Here is a 20,496-nt window from a genome sequence, read left to right on the forward strand (position 1 = left end):
GAGAAAATGAACGGAACGTAAAATAGCATTATTAGCCGAATCCCATGGTTTTAAAATAACAGTATAGGTCACCTTCGTTCTGATTCGGTTTGTTGTTTCTGTTCCCTGAACTGGTTCCAAACCCTGCTCAGAAGTGGTCTAACAATAAACTGGGACCATATCCCACCATGACTGTTGTGTGGAACTGGCAAGGAGAAAGTTTCTCAGTAGTTTGGGATTGAGGTCTGCTGATTTCATCATAACAGGAACCTACACAACAAAATCACGTTTGAATCTGGTCAATTTGAATTTGAACTACCCCTTTTAAGGTACAAAAAAAAAGGCTATTCACCTACATAACTTATTTCACATTAAAAGCAGCGACCTGGGAGTGGGGGAACCTAGCTTATAAGGAAAGGTAGACCTAACACTTGACCCCTTACCTTTTGAACCTGTGTCAGCCAACAGATCAGTCTCTCTTCTTCCTATTGCTTGCCTGGTCTGTCAATCACTCAGAACGACCAATAAGCTACGAGGGCAGGAATCTCAAGCCCCATAGTAGCTACTCCCATAAAGTGACTTATTTTTAAAAGAGAAAATACAATTTAAAAGAAAGTATCTTGGATAACAGCTTGTGTTGAAGACATCATGGCATATAAAGGATAGAAAAATAAGTGTTTGCATTACTCCCAGTACTAAGAATAATAGGGACCACAGGCAGCCGCTGGCACCTTAATTGGAGAGGATGGGCTCATAATAATGGCTGGAACGGAATGGTTCCAAACACATGGTCCATGAGTTTGATACCTTTCAATTTACTCCATTCCAGCCATTATTATGAGCCTTCCTCCCCTCAGCAGCCTCCTGTGATAGGGACATTGCCAATCAAGGGTGCATTGGAAATCTTAAAATACACTGCTCAAAAAAATAAAGGGAACACTAAAATAACACATCGTAGATCTGAATGAATGAAATATTCTTATTAAATACTTTTTTCTTTACATAGTTGAATGTGCTGACAACAAAATCACACACAAATTATCAACCCATGGAGGTCTGGATTTGGAGTCACACAAAATTAAAGTGGAAAACCACACTACAGGCTGATCCAACTTTGATGTAATGTCCTTAAAACAAGTCAAAATGAGGCTCAGTAGTGTGTGGCCTCCACATGCCTGTATGATCTCCCTACAACGCCTGGGCATGCTCCTGATGAGGTGGCGGATGGTCTCCTGAGGGATCTCCTCCCAGACCTGGACTAAAGCATCCACCAACTCCTGGACAGTCTGTGGCACAACGTGGCGTTGGTGGATGGAGCGAGACATCATGTCCCAGATGTGCTCAATTGGATTCAGGTCTGGGGAACGGGCGGGCCTGTCCATAGCATCAATGCCTTCCTCTTGCAGGAACTGCTGACACACTCCAGCCACATAAGGTCTAGCATTGTCTTGCATTAGGAGGGAACCAGGGCCAACCGCACCAACATATGGTCTCACAAGGGGTCTGAGGATCTCATCTCGGTACCTAATGGCAGTCAGGCTACCTCTGGCGAACACATGGAGGGCTGTGCGGCCCCCCAAAGAAATGCCACCCCACACCATGACTGACCCACCGCCAAACCGGTCATGCTGGAGGATGTTGCAGGCAGCAGAACGTTCTCCACGGCATCTCCAGACTGTCACGTCTGTCACATGTGCTCAGTGTGAACCTGCTTTCATCTGTGAAGAGCACAGGGTGCCAGTGGCGAATTTTCCAATCTTGGTGTTCTCTGGCAAATGCCAAACGTCCTGCACGGTGTTGGGCCTGTATAAGCACAACCCCCACCTGTGGACGTCGGGCCCTCATACCACCCTCATGGAGTCTGTGTCTGACCGTTTGAGCAGACACATGCACATTTGTGGCCTGCTGGAGGTCATTTTGCAGGGCTCTGGCAGTGCTCCTCCTTGCACAAAGGCGGAGGTAGCGGTGCTGCTGCTGGGTTGTTGCCCTCCTCCACGTCTCCTGATGTACTGGCCTGTCTCCTGGTAGCTCCTCCACGCTCTGGACACTACGCTAACAGACACAGCAAACCTTGCCACAGCTCGCATTGATGTACCATCCTGGATGAGCTGCACTACCTGAGCCACTTGTGTGGGTTGTAGACTCAGTCTCATGCTACCACTAGAGTGAAAGCACCGCCAGCATTCAAAAGTGACCAAAACATCAGCCAGGAAGCATAGGAACTGAGAAGTGGTCTGTGGTCAAAACCTGCAGAACCACACCTTTATTGGGGGTGTCTTGCTAATTGCCTATAATTTCCACCTGTTGTCTATTCCATTTGCACAACAGCATGTGAAATGTATTGTCAATCAGTGTTGCTTCCTAAGTGGACAGTTTGATTTCACAGAAGTGTGATTGACTTGGAGTTACAATGTGTTGTTTAAGTGTTCCCTTTATTTTTTGAACAGTGTAGTAACGCATTCTCTCTCAACTGGGGAACATGATTATGACACCTTAATTTAAGGGAACAGACTAAGCTACGGTTAAAAGCTAAAAACAAATGGTTTGGGTACAGCTTCAATATGCTTATAGTTACCCCCCATAACAACCACGTATGGCCCCTTTCACTAGCTTGCACGAGTCCTCTCTCTCTCAAGCAATAATATAATGAATGTCGGATTTTCACTTGCTTTAAAAACCTACCCAGCTTAGGTAGTGCTACAACAAGGGGATATATTTATACATTTTAGGGATTACAGAGGCCTGTTGAGAACCCTCACCTCTCTCTCCCTTATACTGCGACGATGGAGACAAATGAAAAGGGGCAGACAGATGAGAGGGGAAAGGGAGGGGCGAACAGAGTGTAAGAGGCAAAGCCAAAGAGAAGACTATACATAGAAAGAGAATATGTCTGGGTGAGGTGGAGAAGAAAGACAGAGTGAGCGAGGAGTCAAGGAATCAAATAGCATACTGCACACGTTGGGGGAGAAGGTGCCAAGGCAGGAGTCCTCTATGCTTAGAGGGAGGTGTCCAGGTTTCCATAATAACCTATTCTGATTCTTTAGACTCACACAGACAAGAGCATAATATACCTCACACACTGTACATACACTGTATGACTGTTTCATAGACAACTTTAGGGCCAGGCCTCCCAACACAATACCTCTAGAACAGTCTAAAGGGGTTAGGAAATGGGGTGGTAGAGGTAAGGGGAGACCTGTTACCTTAGCTTTGACAGTCTCTAAGCCTATGCATTACTTTTGGTCATCATTTACAGTATAATGTTCCAACAAGCTCTACTTGCTCCCAACAAATATTTTTCCTACTCTACTATAGCCTCATCCTCACGTGCACGCACGCACGCTCGTGCGCACACACAATCATATGTTGCGTTCATAACCAAGTGGGAATGTGGTATTTACCATATACGACTGACTGGTAGCTGCTAATGGGAAACCCGTCTATCATTCCTGAACTCTGACGTCACCTAAGGAAATGACTTCGATAACAGCATTTTTGGCAGTTAAATGCAACAACAAAACATTGCTTTTTATAGTTATATTAATGTTTTTTGAACACTAATTTGTTTACAAGCATTATAGCTGTACGTTTCTCAACGAGTTCAAAGCGCGTGAATGCATCCAAACACGTTTTTGCGACTTCACAACTGGTAATTACCACCTTCCCATTTGATTCTGAATGCAGAATTACATGTGTCTCTCTCATCCCTAGTCGTCCAGCACCTCTGTTTTGATGTCACTTCCTGTCCCGCCCAGGGCCAATCCTCCCCCCGCCTGCGTTGCCAGGGCGAGGATGCTGTGATTGACGGCCGCCATCTCCACAGCAAGGGCGATGGGATCCTGGTGCTCCAGGGCATTGCTGTGATTGGTGGAGTCATCATCCTGGGGGGAAGGGGGAGACCAGGACACACCTGTCAGTCTGGAACCTTCCATCCCCGCCCCCTGAGCGAGACCCCACCCAGAGAGCAAGGAGCGGCCAATCAGAGAGCTAGCCCTCTGGGCAGCCAAGCCCCCCCTGCCCGAGCCGGGCCAAGCCGCCAGCCAGCTGGGCAGCAGGGTGGGCACCTGCAACCGTAAGAGGGGGAGGAGTCAAGGGTCGTGTTTACAAATCATACTAGTTTAAAGCTGTGGTCTTCAACCCTGAGACAACTGCAGGGCGCATTTACTAAGCAATACCACAGGCTGCATTAAAAATCGGTTCACGGACCATATTTGGCCCACACTTGAGTTTGAGACCCCGGACCTACACACTGACCTGAAAGAAATTCTACGATGTTGCTTTCCACTATCCTGTGTTTTCAGATCGAGAATCCGCTTCAGACTTACTGAGATGCACCCTTGTTCGGTTATGGACGTCAACTGGTTAGCATGGACAATTACAGGAACATTATAAGGCGTTCTTTCCCCCTACTTCTTGGTTAGCTACCCATCTCACAGATTTGGTATAGAGAAAAAGTTCTGTACCAAATATGGAGCACAGTATGGATATGCAATGCAATACAACGTCTCATAACAGTATACATACCTGTGTGGGAGAGGACAGATCTAGTCGACTGAAGGGTCTGGTAACAGCCCTCTTCTCAAACAGAGGGACTTCACAGCCCTGCAGGATAACAAGAGGCAATATATGAAACCACCCGTATGAAGGCAGAATGGTCTTGACTACAAGATCCAAACTGGATGAGACTAGGGCCTAGATTTAATCAGATCAAGCGTGAACTGGCGATAGCCAACACCCGCATAGCTGATGTTTTGGTGATTTCGAAGGTGTAACTGCTTTGGAGCTGTCTAATTGGTGCGCAGCTACTCTTGATCATTGTCATGAAGCCACACCCGTCCCACTCACGTTAGAAGTTCAGAACGAGAAGGTCTATCCTATATAGAGAAATAATGACGCTCAAATTGAAAATGATTCAACAAAAATAATGAGGATTACTATCAGCCTAATCTAGGTGTAGATTACATCTCATATTCTAATGTTCAAACTGGGATTTTACTTAATGCGTGCAGTCAATGACAATGTCTGCTTTAAGTATAGTGCCAAGAGTCGCTAGTGGATTTGACCAGTCTAACGCATTTCCACCTCTAACACCGCAAATACGACCGCTGTGGATTTCGGCTAAACCATTTCACATTCTCAGGGATGATCTCTCTCATGTGTATGATAGAGCACCCCTATAAAAAGGTAGAATGTCTTGGCTGTCAGATACACGATTTGCAGAGAATGGACCATTCCATCTTGTTAGGGGTGGTTACCTGGTCAGGGAAGTCATTCCCCTCAATGTCATCGCCGTTGGAGTGTCCTCCAGGACTCTGGACGTCGATCCCATGACTCTCCAGGATTGCTGCTTCTTCTTCGAAAAAATACAAACTTCTCCATAACATATCTGAGCCGTACACACACTCTCACACACACACACTCACTCCCACACACTCCCACACACTCCCACACACTCCCACACACTCCCACACACTCCCACACACTCCCACACACTCCCACACACTCCCACACACTCCCACACACTCCCACACACTCCCACACACTCCCATACACACTCACTCACTCCCATACACACTCACTCACTCCCATACACACTCACTCACTCCCACACTCCCATACTCACTCCCATACACACTCACTCACTCACTCACTCCCATACACACTCACTCACTCACTCACTCCCATACACACTCACTCACACTCACTCCCATACACACTCACTCACTCACTCACTCCCATCCCATACACACTCACTCACTCACTCACTCACTCCCATACACACTCACTCACTCCTCACTCCCATACACACTCACTCACTCACTCACCCCACACACACTCACTCACTCACTCCCATACACACTCACTCACTCACTCACTCCCATACACACTCACTCACTCACTCACTCCCATACACACTCACTCACTCACTCACTCCCATACACACTCACTCACTCACTCACTCCCATACACACTCACTCACTCACTCACTCCCATACACACTCACTCACTCACTCACTCACTCCCATACACACTCACTCACTCACTCACTCCCATACACACTCACTCACTCACTCACTCCCATACACACACACTCACTCACTCACTCACTCCCATACACACTCACTCACTCACTCCCATACACACTCACTCACTCACTCCCATACACACTCACTCACTCACTCACTCACTCACTCACTCACTCACTCCCATACACACTCACTCACTCACTCCCATACACACTCACTCACTCACTCACTCACTCCCATACACACTCACTCACTCACTCACTCCCATACACACTCACTCACTCACTCACTCACTCCCCATACACACTCACTCACTCACTCACTCCCATACACACTCACTCACTCACTCACTCCCATACACACTCACTCACTCACTCACTCCCATACACACTCACTCACTCACTCACTCCCATACACTCACTCCCATACTCACTCCCATACACTCACTCCCATACACACTCACTCACTCCCATACACACTCACTCACTCCCATACACACTCACTCACTCACTCACTCCCATACACACTCACTCACTCACTCACTCCCATACACACTCACTCACTCACTCACTCCCATACACACTCACTCACTCACTCACTCCCATACACACTCACTCACTCACTCACTCCCATACACACTCACTCACTCACTCACTCCCATACACACTCACTCACTCACTCACTCCCATACACACTCACTCACTCACTCACTCCCATACACACTCACTCACTCACTCACTCCCATACACACTCACTCACTCACTCACTCCCATACACACTCACTCACTCACTCCCATACACACTCACTCACTCACTCACATACACACTCACTCACTCACTCACTCCCATACACACTCACTCACTCACTCACTCCCATACACACTCACTCACATACACACTCACTCACTCCCATACACACTCACTCCCACACACACTCACTCACTCCCATACACACTCACTCACTCCCATACACACTCACTCACTCCCATACACACTCACTCACTCCCATACACACTCACTCACTCCCATACACACTCACTCACTCCCATACACACTCACTCTCTCACTCACTCCCATACACACTCACTCACTCACTCCCATACACACTCACTCACTCACTCCCATACACACTCACTCACTCACTCCCATACACACTCACTCACTCACTCACTCCCATACACACTCACTCACCACCCCCACACTCACTGACCCCCCCCCCCGAGGGGTCGTAAACGTTACCTATGTTGGCGCGTCTCTTGATCTCCTTGCGGCGGTTGGCAAACCAGTTGTAGACCTTCAGAGACGTGACTTTCTCCAGATCAGACAGCTTCTTCCCTGCACACACAGACGCACGCACCATATTCAAGAGTCCTTACTCCATAATTCATATTCAACATAAGTATGTACCTCTTTCGTTTTTCCATGTTTTCCTCCTGCTGGTTCTCACCTGGTTTCTGGATGACAGCGTTGCAGGCGTTAGCGATCTCCTCTCTTTTAGCTTCATCAGGGTACTGGTTGTCATTGAAGTAACTGGAAAATAACACAAATAACCACATCATTTATTAGGCAACATTCACATTCCTCCAAATCTAATGGCAAATCTGCTGCTTTCCCCACCCAATCTCTCAGCCTTTATCTAGATTTACATTTACATTAGAACAACTCACCAAATCTCCCTCCCTCCCTCCTCAACTCTCTCTCCATCGCTCCCCTTTCTCCTCCTCACCTCTCCATCACAGCCAGACATTCTTTCCTCCAGGTGAACCGACTGCCTCGGCGCAGACGGAAGCTCCCGGGGGTGGAGCTTATAGGGGGCGGAGTCTGCCGCCACTCAACCACATCCTCCAGAGACATGGGGGCAGGCCGCATCGTCAGAGTGGCACCTGTAGACACAACCGTGATGTCACCATGGAGACAACCCTCCCGTAACCAAGATAGTATGAAGTGATCATCAGACATCTACTATTTGGAGTGCGCTCTGCTTTGGTTGTTGATGGAGTGCATTTTATAAAAAGGATTCAGCACCTTATTTCTTAGAAGAATTAAGTGTTATATTGCGACTGTGTGGTGTGCGTGTATCTATACAAAGAGCGGTAGTGTTTTCGGCATAGATCAATAGCACTATCCTAATGAACGATGACGGCTGTAACCCTTATATACGGCCTGTAGCTGTAACACACATACAGCATTCTGATGATAAAATGTAGAGATGTAGGGAGAGGGGGATTGGGACTGTGTCCATATGAAGATGTTGAAACTCAGGAACACCTTGAACCAGTCAATGGATGTTTTAAAAGACTAACATCCTAGATGCTACTTGTGCTACTTGCTTCCTGGGACTAGAACCTACGTCTTTTTCTGACTCCATTCTATTTGACTCACACCTACCTATACATCCTTTTGATTGCAACTAAAATAAATGTTGAAATCTGCTGTCTAGATCAGGGATGGGCAACTTTGATGGGGGCCACAAAAAAAAGTATAAAAATTGCTTTTACAGCACATTTCCTGCAATTCTACACATTTTTCCATATGGTGGAGGCACATTTTTGTGGTTTTTAATATAATAAACAGATGATCACTGGGCCCCATCCCGGTCGGTAATTCGACAATGCTTATGGTTACCTGAGAGCTAGACTAATTTGCCAATCTAAAAACATTTAGCTGACATGGGCTAATTGAGTAACTGCTGATGCACAACCACTTTTTGAAATTGCACCTTGTGTGTTCTATTATTCTAACTCTCAACAGTAAGTTGAGCCCCCGACTGAGACCCTAAAATAAAGAACACTTTACCCCGCAGTACTGCAGAGCTGGAGGCCCGGATGAGAGTAGCCCTGCCGTATGCAGCGAATAAAGCAGTCGTCTATAGGTGCTGTGACATACACAGTCCACCAGGGCTCATCACTACACCCTCCCCTCCACACAGACAGAGAGGTGAGGCCGGTGTGATTTCACAAGTTTGCTTTTTATTTTTAAAAAAAATCAGTTTTGTCACCATGGTTATACAGTCACACACCAGTACTCTTTAAGGCCTAGCTATAGTCATCATCATAACATATTAAATGAGGTTTATACCGTGCTTAAAGCACTTTACATTTCTACTCAATTGTCTTAGCGACGTCGTAGCGATACAAGTACTACTACTACTCATTATACACCAGCCAATAATGAGTATTTGAATATTTGCGGCTGTGATAGCTTATTGGCTGCTGTGCCCAGAGGGTAGGGAGGGACACAGAAAATGGGAAGTGACACATCTGGACACAGGAAGGAGTCATAGACAGACAATGGGGTTGTAGGGGCAGAAACAGGTTGCAGGGGGGGGGGGGGTTGAAATGGGACGTAACAGCTCAGAGAATTGGACGGGACAAGTACTGTGAATGGAAAAAAAATTTGGGGGGGGGGGCTTCAATACTGCATGGGGTGTGTCTGCAGAGTAGCTACAGTGCCTTGAAAAAGCACATTCATACCCTTAGGATTTCTTCACATGTTTGTGTTAAAGTGGGATTTCAGTTGCAATTTTTGGTCAACAACCATAAAATACTCTAATGTCAATGACATGTTAAAGATGGATGGAAATTAAATAATTCATATAGTCGTTGCATAAGTATTCAGCACCCGGAGTCAATAAATGTTAGAAACCGCTTTCACAGCGATTATTGCCATGGGCCTTTTCGGTAATTCTCAAAGAGCTTTACACACCTGGATTTGGCTATTTTATCCCATGATTGTTTTCATAATTCTTCAAGCTCTGTCAAGATGTTGGGGATAATGGCTAGAAAGCATTTTTTCAAGTCTTTCTGCAGATTTATTTCAAAACTGTAACTTGGCCACTCAGGAAAACTCCCGGTCTTCTTGGTAAGCAACTCCCGTGTAGATTTGACTTTGTGTTATTGGTTATTGTTCTGCTGAAAATGTGAATTCCTCTCAGAGACTGAAGCAGGTTTTCCTCGAGGAGTTTGCCTGTACTAAGCTCCATCCCAGTTTTTTTTTCTCCCCTGAAAAACTTCAGTATTTGCCGATGTGAAACACACCCACACCATGATGCCGCCACCAACCACCATGCTTGAAAATAAGGAGGGAGTTGCTCAGTGATGTGGTGTTGGATTTGCCCCAAACATAAGTTTGTGCATTTAGGCCAAAAAGTGTTTCCCATTTCCATGTTTTTCTTTGGCAGTATTACTTTAGTGCCTTGTTGCATACTTTGAAATATTTGTATTCTGTATATTTGTATTCTTCTGTCATTTAAGTCATTAATTTAGGCTTGTCCAAACAAAGGGCCTGAATACTTATGTAACGACTATATTGTAGTTCTCATTTTTATTATTGTTGACAAAAAAATTAACAATGAAATCAAAATGTTACTCCCACTTTGTAACACAATAATATGCAAAGACATCCAAGGGGTCTGAATACCTTTGCAAAGCACTGTATGCCCATTGAAACTGAGGGGGCACAAGACGGCATGTGGGTAGTGTAGTCACATGGAGAGACTACAAATAAACACACTCAGATTTGGCATGAGTGACCCCTAGAAAAGTGGATTGCATTGGGCCAAAACAACAGTTCAGGGATACATAGGGTGGATTTGGAAGGGTCATCACTATTTTCTAGCCCGAGAATATCAACAAATAGTTCATAGATTCACCCATCAGCTCTCATCATATAACCCCTCTAGTTTGGACAGGGTCTTAAGAGAGTCCTCTAATAGTGGATGGAACGAGTGGAACAACTGAAGAGGGACTGGACAGATGGGAGGAGGCTGAGGGTGGGGGGTCAGGGGGCACAGAAGGGGGTCTGCCAGAGGGTGGAGGAGGGGGGCATGGTGGGACCGGATGGGGGGCTGGGCATGGGGGTGGTGGTGGTGGGCATTACCGGGGTGGTCTTCTCCAACTGGTACCAGCGGTAGAAGGCCCTCTTCTTCTGTTCACTGAGGTCCGAGCCCTGCTGGAGCAGCCAGTGGGAGATACGACTCTGACTGATACCTGGAGAGAGGGGGGGGGGCAAGGGAGAGAAAATGGAGGGAGGAAGTAAGAGAGAGAGACCGACAAAGAGAGCGAGAGAGAGGATGGCCCAGAGGGATTCATTAAGTTGCCTCTGCATATATACAGTGGATGAAGTACTTGCGGTTTCTCATTACATCCACACAAACACTAGTGACCACAGTTCCACTCCCACAGTCAAGTGCCATGTGTAGTGTGCTCTGTTAGCCACAAGGGGGCATACTGACCTGTGACCTGAGCCACCACGGCCTGAGAGATGCGCCTGTTCCCCAGGAATACCTTGATCTCCTCCTTGATTATGGCACTGTCCCTTCTGGAGGGAGAGAGAGGGGGAGAGGTGGTGAGTGTTAGGGAGGGAGGGAGGAGCGAGAGAGAGGTGGTGAGTGTGAGGGAGGAAAGAGAGAAAACAAAGAGCATTGTTCCCTTGTGCTAGGAAGATCGAACGAGAGGAAAAGAGAGGACGAGTGAAGAAGTGAGATGTCTGTGGAACAAGCGAGAGAAACGGAGAGGAAGAGTGTAAGAAGATAAGCCATGGATAGAGGGAGATATGATCAGCAAGTACAAGTCAGTTAAGAACAAATTCTTCTTTACAATGACGGCCTACCCCGGCCAAACCGGGACGACGCTGGGCAAATTGTGCACCGCCCTATGGGACACCCAATCACAACCGGATGTGATACAGCCTGTATTTGAACCAGGGACTGTAGTGACGCCTCTTGCACTGAGATGCAGTGCCTTAGACCGCTGCGTCACTCGGGAGCCCAATATGAGGGGTTGAGGAAAAGCAAGGAGAATATGGGTGATGGCAGAGAAAATGTGTCTGTGTGTCTGTGTGACCAAGTGCTGCTGCATGTGTGATTGTCAGACGGAAAGAGTGAATGTGACAAAAGCAGAGAGAGAGAGAGAGAGAGAGAGAGAGAGTGAGGGAGATAGCGAAACAGGGAAGGAGAGAGAGAGGGAGAGAGAGAGAGAGAGAGAGAGAGAGAGAGAGAGAGAGAGAGAGAGCGAGACTGAGGGAGATAGCGAAACAGGGAAGGAGAGAGAGAGAGAGAGAGAGAGAGAGAGAGAGAGGGAGATAGCGAAACAGGGAAGGGAGATAGAGAGAACAGAGAAGGAGAGAGAGAGAGAGAGAGAGAGAGAGAGAGAGAGAGAGAGAGAGAGAGAGAGAGAGCGAGAGAGAGAGCGAGAGAGATAGCGAAACAGGGAAGGAGAGAGAGCAGTTCTGATAGATGTGATGGAGCGCCTGCTGAACACTGGAGACACACACACACAGTCTTTATGTCGATACACTGCCTTCTCATTTACATTTATATTGATTCCCCTTCATGGAGAACGTGAGGGAGAATCAGGCAGCACTGAGCTGCCAGAAATCCACTGCTACTTTTCTCTCCCTCCATTTCATTTCATTTTCATCACTCCATCTAATCAATACTGCCTTTATCACTGGGCACATACTACAAAAGAGCAGCTGCAGGGTTGACAGGACACGTGTGTGTGTGTGTGTGTGTGTGTGTGTGTGTGTGTGTGTGTGTGTGTGTGTGTGTGTGTGTGTGTGTGTGTGTGTGTGTGTAATGTGTGTATATATATATATATATATATATATATATATATATATATATATATATATATATATATATATATATAGAGAGCCCATATTTTATGTAGCAAACCAGATAATAACGTTACCTGCATATATTCCATTATTCAATTCATAGTTGATATCTTTCCAACCACTTCAACCCAAACTGTCCATTTAATAACCTATTGTGTGTTCATGTGTTTTTGGACAAGCATTGGTGAACTGATAACTGACTGGCCTCCCACCAATTTGACCTGCTAATTGTGTGCTGGTGGTCAAAGGTGCAGGAGAGGCACCTGGTTTTCAGTGTAAGCGAGGAGGATGTGAGGAGTGTTTGCATCTTTGACACCTCTCCCTTTGTCTTTAGCAATTTTAACTCTGCCTGTTTCAAGTCTGTATTTATTATAGTTATTTTTAAGTAAATCCCACTCTAGTCCAATTTCTTAATGTGAAAAGCATCAGCCTGCTTCGTCACGGTGTGTCTGATTATGGTGTCTGTGTTTATAGACAGATGTCACTTGACTCAGGCCTGGGGGGGTCAAGCTCAGAACAAACCCATTCAAAAACGACATGTTCAGGTGGTACAAAAGGTAATTAGTTTGGTTCCCATTTTGTGCCTATTGACTACTATGTAAATCTATTCAGATAATGCTGTGTTCATGTGCTATACGACACTCGGACCTCAAAGTTCACATGAACACAAGTTATTTGCGTAGAGCTTCCTATTGGTTGATTCTGGTACTTTCAAGTGAGAAACTCGAGTTCAATGAGTTTCCAAGTCGGAAATGTCAGAGTTTCCTATTTCCAACTAGCACGTGAACGAGGCATAAGACTCCGGTTACTCCTCCTCACCTCATGAGCTGCTCCACTTTGTCGTCCACGTCTAGTTCCTCCTCGCTGGCCTCAAACCCGTAGCCTCTCCCCGTCACGCCACCACTAACCGCACTAACACTGATAGGAAACCGTGGTGGAGACAGCTTTCCGTTCGTCATGGCAACAATCTCTCCGCCACCACCAACCCCGTTCTGAGCCACCGCTGCCAAAGCAACAGGGGCAGATACAACCGCCGGAGGGGGCGGCGACATATCATAGTTGTTGCTAGGTGACGGCGACAGACCACTCCCGCCACTCCCATTCGCCTGGTAACCAGTCTGTGTGGCGGCCGTGGACGTCGACGAGGACGCCACAACATTATTGGACGAGGAAGACGACGTCATATTAGCATTGCTATTGGACGTCGGTCCCTGACCGACAGGCTGGGGCTGCGTCTGGGGGCGGCGTCCAAACTTGTGTCCGTGCTGGCGGTCCAGTCTGTCCAGGGTATCCAGGGCGTGGAGGATCTCTGGCTTGGTCATCCCCGTCCTCCTCAGCCGTTGGAGCAGGTCAATCTGCTCGATGGTGAAGCGAGGCTCATCGGTGAACTGAGACATCCTGGACAGAGAGAAGAGAGAGAGGAGTTGACATGGAGCGAGAGAGAGGGGAACGTTTAGATGGGATAGATGAAGAGAGGGAGAGAGAGAGAGATGGCGTGAGAGACGAGAGTTTAGGAGGAATGGATGGAGGGAGAAGGGTTGAAACGGAGGGAGAGCGAGAGTTCAGATCAGACGGACGGATGAAGAGAGGAGGGAGAAGGAGACGAGAGTTTAGATGAGACATATAGGGACGGATGGAGAGATGGGGAGCTTTGGCTGTCCAGAGAACAACCTCGAGCCCCTTAGACACTGGCACAGATCAAATAGAATTGCATAACACTGCTTATGTCTATGACCTAACCCATTATTATGAGGGAGACCATGGCAGCTCTTACAAAAGATTACGCTGAGACACGTATGCACTCAGAATCACACAAAAACATCACCCAGCTTACAGAGAAGTACACACAAATGGAAATTCCCGAAGAACCGCACTGTGCCGCACACACCTTATCTCCTCATCAGCGGCATGCTTAGAGAAGACTGGCTCAGCAGCTGCAGCCCAGATATGAAATGGATTATTCTATCAACCTCTTAGAGGGCTTTTAGAGTGAGAGCAAGAGAGAGAGAGAGAGAGGTAGAGACGGGGAGAATGAGGAAAAGGACATGAGAGGTAGGAGAGAGAGAGAGAGAGAGGAGAGAGAGAGGTAGAGACGGGGAGAATGAGGAAAAGGACATGAGAGGTAGAGAGAGAGAGAGAGAGAGAGAGAGAGAGAGAGAGAGAGAGAGAGAGAGAGAGAGAGAGAGATGTGGAAAGGGATGGGACATATGGATAGACTTAGATAGATAGTGCGAAAGGGGGGAGGGTGAGAGAGATGGAAATAGAGAGAGCAGACCTCATGTGTGTGCGAGAGAGAAAGAGCTGACAGAGAACACATGCATGAGAGAGAGAGTTGAAAGATTGAGAGGAGAAAGGGAGGGAGGAGGGGTTAACAGAGAGTGCGACTTGGGAAAAACGCCAAGAAAATGTTCCATCCTAAGCGGCCAACCTCCATATTTTCCCTTTGAAGAGGGCGGGGATGAGTCATAGGACAGTGTATAGGATATCACACAGACAGACATCAGCCCTCAGACAAACTTACATACAGTACTGTACATACACACACAGCCAGGACACACACATACAAAGAGAGCAGTAGAGTACAACAACAACAAAACACAGGCAGACAGGGTCAAAAAGAGTAGAGGGCACACACACACACACACAGTCTTTACACCTAGTGACTGAAGGCTGGTGGAGAAGGAGGTACCATAGTCAGAATGCATATTGCACAAAGCACACTAGTGATATCATCAACTGACAACAAGAGGGCATATAGGCTATATGTTATTATTATGTAGAGCCTTAAAACAATGCAACAACACCTAGCCTACTTGACATAGACAGTACCGTATCAAAAACCATTACCGTATCAAAAGTCAGTATGCACAGAGCAGACTAAAAAATATTTAAAAATACACCAAAAAAAGCCCTACAGGCCCTGGTCAAAAGTAGTGTACTTTATAGCAAATAGGGTGCCATTTGGGATGCTTACTTTGAAACATTGGCTAAATCAGAGAAATCAGAGTCAGAGGAAGGAGACATTAACAGCTCGTGATCTTCATTTCACACTACATTCTCCTCTACATTGTCCTGATGTGGTCACATGAAGGCTGCTGGACACATTCCACAATATGATTCCAAATCTGCAGTCCTAAAAAAAAAAAAAAAATCTGGAATATGAGGCATTCCTCCCCCTCTCTGCTTCTCTTATCTCCCTCTCAAACTCTACAGTGCATTCGGAGAGTAGTCAGACCCCTTCCCTTTTTCCACATTCTGTTACATTACAGGCTTATTCTAAAAATATGGTTGTTTTTGTCCCCCCTCAATCTACATTTTACCCACTAAGTTGACTGAGAAAACACATTCTCAGCAACAACCTGGGGAATAGTTAGAGGGTGAGGAGATGAATGAGCCAATTGTAAACTGGGGATGATTAGGTGGCCATGATGATATGACGCCCAATTTGGGAATTTAGCCAGGCCACCGGGGTTAACACCCCTACTCTTATGATGAGTGCCATGGGATCTTTAGTGACCACAGTGAGTCAGGACACCTGTTTAATGTCCCATTCGAAAGACAGCACCCGGCACAGGGCAATGTCCCCAATCACTGCCCTGAGGGTGCCTCCTACTGACCTTCCAACACCACTTCCAGCAGCCTCTGGTCTCCCATCCAGGGACCGACCAGGACCATCCCTGATTAGCTTTCAGAAGCAAGCCAGCAGTGGAATGCAGGGTGGTATGCTGCAATACCCCATAATGACAAAGCAAAAACACAAATTAGACATATTTTATTATGTGACATTTCCATAAGTATTCAGACCCTTCACTCAGTACTTTGTTGAAGTACCTTGGCAGTGATACAGCCTAGAGTCTTCTTTGGTATGATGCTACAAGCTTGGCACACCTGTATTTGGAGAGTTTCTACATTCTTCTATGCAGATTCTCTCAAACTCTGTCAGGTTGGAATGGGAGCGTCGCTGCACAGATATTTTCAGGTCTCTCCAGAGATGTTCGATCGGGTTGAAGTCCGGGCTCTGGCTGGGCCACTCAAGGACATTGAGACCTGTCCTGAAGCCACTCCTGCATTGTCTTGGGTCTGTGCTTAGGATCGTTGTCCTGTTGGAAGGTGAACCTTATCCCCCAGTCTGAGGTCATGAGTGCTTTGGAGCAAGTTTTAATTAAGGATCTCTGTACTTTGCTCCATTCATCTTTCCCTCTATCCTGACTAGTCTCCCAGTCCCCGCCCCTGAAAAACATCCCCACAGCATGATGCTGCCACCATCATCGTAGGGGTGGTGCCAGGTTTCCTCCAGACGTGACACTTGGCATTCAGGCCAAAGAGTTCAATCTTGGATTCATCAGACCAGAGAATACTGTTTCTCAAAGTCTGAGTCCAAGCGGGCTGTCGTGTTCCTTTTTACTGAGGAGTGGCTTCCTTCTGGCCACTACCATAAAGGCCTGATTGGTGGAGTGCTGCAGTGATGATTGTACTTCTGGAAAGTTCTCCCATCTCCACAGAGGAACTCTTGAGCTCTGTCAGAGTGACCCTCGGGTTCTTGGTCACCTCCCTGACCAAGGCCCTTCTCCCCCGATTGTTCAGTTTGTCCGGGCAGCCACCTCTAGGAAGAGTCTTGGTGGTTCCAAACTTCTTCCATTTAAGAATGATGGAGGCCACTGTGTTCTTGGGCGATCTTAAATGCTGCGGACATTTTTTGGTACCCCTCCCCAGATCTGTGCCTCGACACAATCCTGTCGGGGAGCTCTACGGACAATTCCTTCAACCTTTGCTCTGACATGTACTGTCAACTGTGGGACCTTATATAGACAGGAGTGTACCTTTCCAAATCATGTCCAATCAATTGAATTTCCCACAGGTGGACTCCAATCAAGCTGTAGAAACATCTCAAGGATGATCAATGGAAACAGGATGCACGAGAGTTCAATTTCAAGTCTCATAGCAAAGGGTCTGAATACTTATGAAAATAAGGTATATCTGTTATAATACAATTGCAAATATTTATAAAAACCTGTTTTTCACTTTGTCATTATGAGTGTGTGTAGAATATCATTTTTATTTTTTATAAATGTAATCCATTTTAGAATAAGGCTGTAACGTAACAAAATGTGGAAAAAGGGAAGGGGTATGAATACTTTCCAAAAATGGCTTAGGCAAGGTCCCAACACTAACGTCTAGGGAAAATAGTACATTTTTGCTCTAGCCAAGTGCAAACATGACTGATTTGACTAATAATCAACTAGGTTAATCAAGGGCTTGACTAGTTGAATCAGGTGTGCCAGCTAGGTGAGGGCAGGAACAATAAGGTGCCTGGGACCTTGACTTAGAGCAGGGCTGCCCAACCTTCTTCCTGGAGATCTACTGAAACCATGTCTTATAGTCAGTCTGTAATATAAACCCTGGGGGGGGGGGGGGTCATAGTGTGGCTCCTTTAGTTAAGTAAAACACATTTCTCCACAAATCCTCCTCCTCCTTGACCTTCCTGTCTTCCTCTGGTGCAGAGGCTCTGAGCCTGGCCCTTGCCCTGGGGAGGACAGAGGTTTAATACTGCTGACTAAACTAGCACTGGTCAATGCTCTTTATACAGTAGATCACTGCTCAGCAGAAAGGCTGCAGGGGAAAAGGGATGGATGGATGGATAGATAGAGTGCAAGAGAAACCTATGCACACACGACTATGTCACGAGAGCCTCATGGCTTTTAAAAGTTTGAGTGTCCAGGCGTGTCAGATTTGACTCGGCAGGACAAACACACTCTCAAAACATACACCGAGAGCGTTTGGGTCTGAGTGACTTGTTAGACAAATGGCCGCAACTACTAGCATATTACAATAGTGAAACGACTGTACTATACATTTGTCCTGTAGACTGCAACGCCAGGGAAATGATCGTCCTTAGGAGCAAAATAACACATTTTTCCATGCCTAATCAACCATTCCAAGCTTGTAACCTGTGTAGTTGAATCCTCAGGGCCCCTAGAAAAAGGTTAGGAGCCAGGAAGCAATATATTTACCCAGGTGCAGAAGGAAGCAGCCAGTGAGCAGCTTCACAGCAAACGTTCCCTGACTCCCTTTGCCTAGAGATCTTTTGGATTACTAGGTGTCTGATGAAAAGGTGGATATACTGGTAAATGTGGGTGTCTGTGCTTCTGGTTTTGTATTGGGAACACTGACTGATAAACTAGTCTCGCAACACAGAGCCTACACGGGGAACTCTAATGGGTAAACCTGTATAATGATCTACAAATTAGGACTAGAGGAAACATTTGCATGCAAGCAATTCCATGGTAACGGAATAATCCTTTGACGTTTCACTTTAAAATGTGTGCCAAAATAAAAATTAATTTAAAAAAAAACATTGATTTCTAAGTTTAACAAACCATACAACTCTGTGCAATGGTGTCTGGAGAAGTGGGTGAACTCTATGGCCCGGCCAGTGATGGCACCCTGTCTGAAGAATTCTATGAGAAAGTGACAAATTCCGAATTACCTAAAATGATAAATCCCATATTGGTCTTTCACAGTCAGGAAACCCAAGCTGTACTGTGCTAGTAGTCTAATAGTAGGACTACTATTGAAACAAATAAACGAGGCTGTCAACTGAGTCAGAAATATTCAGGTTTGAATAGACAAACAACAAAATCGAATGTTCCAATTCCATAACAATCCTTAAACTAGAGGTCGACCGAGTAATCGGAATGGCCGATTATTGTTGGATGCAGATTTGCCAATTAATTTTTTATATACACCTTTATTTAACAAGGCAAGTTAGTTAAGAACACATTCTTATTTTCAATGATGGCCTAGGAACAGTGGGTTAACTGCGTTGTTCAGGGGCAGAACGACAGATTTTCACCTTGTCAGCTCGGAGGTGCCATCCTTGCAACCTTACAGTTAACTAGTCCAACGCAATAACGACCTGCCTCTCTCTCGTTGCACTCCACAAGGAGACTGCCTGTTACGCGAATGCAGTAAGCCAAGGTAAGTTGCTAGCTAGCATTAAACTTCTTATAAATAACAATCAATCATAATCACTAGTTAACTACACATGGTTGATGTTACTAGATATTATCTAACGTATCCTGTGTTTCATATAATCTGACTGAGCATACAAGTATCTGACTGAGCGGTGGTAGGCAGAAGCAGGCACGTAAACATTCATTCAAACAGCACTTTCGTGCGTTTTTCTTTGTGCGTCAAGCATTGCGCTGTTTATGACTTCAAGCCTATCAACTCCGAGATGAGGCTGGTGTAACCAAAGTGAAATGGCTAACTAGTTAGCGCGCTAATAGCGTTTCAAACGTCACTCGCTCCGAGCCTTGCAGTGGTTGTTTCACTTGCTCTGCATGGGTAACGCTGCTTCGATGGTGGCTGTTGTCGTTGTGTTGCTGGTTCGAGCGAGGAGAGGGACAGAAGCTATACTGTTACACTGGCAATACTAAAGTGCCTATAAGAACATCTAATAGTCAAAGGTTAATGAAATACAAATGGTATAGAGGGAAATAGTCCTATAATAACTACAACCTAAAACTTACCTGGGAATATTGAAGACTCATGTTAAAAGGAACCACCAGCTTTCATATGTTCTCATGTTCTGAGCAAGGAACTGATTTATCGGTATCAGCTTTTTTTTTTTGGTCCTCCAATAAATCGGTATCGGCGTTGAAAAATCGTAATCGGTCGACCTCTAGCTTAAACCATATCAGGAGACCACCTTTGGGGTTTGGGGAAAACCCAAGAATGTAGTGCATGAGATAGAGTTTCCCCAGGCAGGCATTGGCTACTTAACATTAAATAGGTTTTTGGGAAAGCCTTTCCATATACCAGAGGAGTCAGAACTGTTTCTTTTGTTCTCTAATTCTTTGAAACCTGGATG

The 20,496-nt window shown here is 46.0% G+C and overlaps 1 protein-coding gene across 1 annotated transcript in view; it reads right to left on the reverse strand.

Moving 5' to 3' along the window:
* Positions 1 to 2,297: 2,297 nt before the first annotated feature.
* Positions 2,298 to 20,496, reverse strand: part of LOC124046311 (homeobox-containing protein 1-like) — a 30,196-nt gene continuing 11,997 nt past the window's right edge. Inside the window, exons 2-11 of the mRNA XM_046366544.1 lie at positions 13,443 to 14,021; positions 11,239 to 11,324; positions 10,884 to 10,993; position 9,479; positions 7,732 to 7,888; positions 7,453 to 7,535; positions 7,245 to 7,340; positions 5,235 to 5,332; positions 4,504 to 4,581; positions 2,298 to 4,043 (exon numbers count right to left, since the gene is read on the reverse strand). Coding sequence (XP_046222500.1) covers positions 3,687 to 4,043; positions 4,504 to 4,581; positions 5,235 to 5,332; positions 7,245 to 7,340; positions 7,453 to 7,535; positions 7,732 to 7,888; position 9,479; positions 10,884 to 10,993; positions 11,239 to 11,324; positions 13,443 to 14,021 — 1,645 coding nt within the window. The 3' untranslated portion in view covers positions 2,298 to 3,686. The remainder of the gene's footprint in view (positions 4,044 to 4,503; positions 4,582 to 5,234; positions 5,333 to 7,244; positions 7,341 to 7,452; positions 7,536 to 7,731; positions 7,889 to 9,478; positions 9,480 to 10,883; positions 10,994 to 11,238; positions 11,325 to 13,442; positions 14,022 to 20,496) is intronic.

Source organism: Oncorhynchus gorbuscha, linkage group LG10, assembly GCF_021184085.1.
Source record: "Oncorhynchus gorbuscha isolate QuinsamMale2020 ecotype Even-year linkage group LG10, OgorEven_v1.0, whole genome shotgun sequence".
Taxonomy (NCBI): domain Eukaryota; kingdom Metazoa; phylum Chordata; class Actinopteri; order Salmoniformes; family Salmonidae; genus Oncorhynchus; species Oncorhynchus gorbuscha.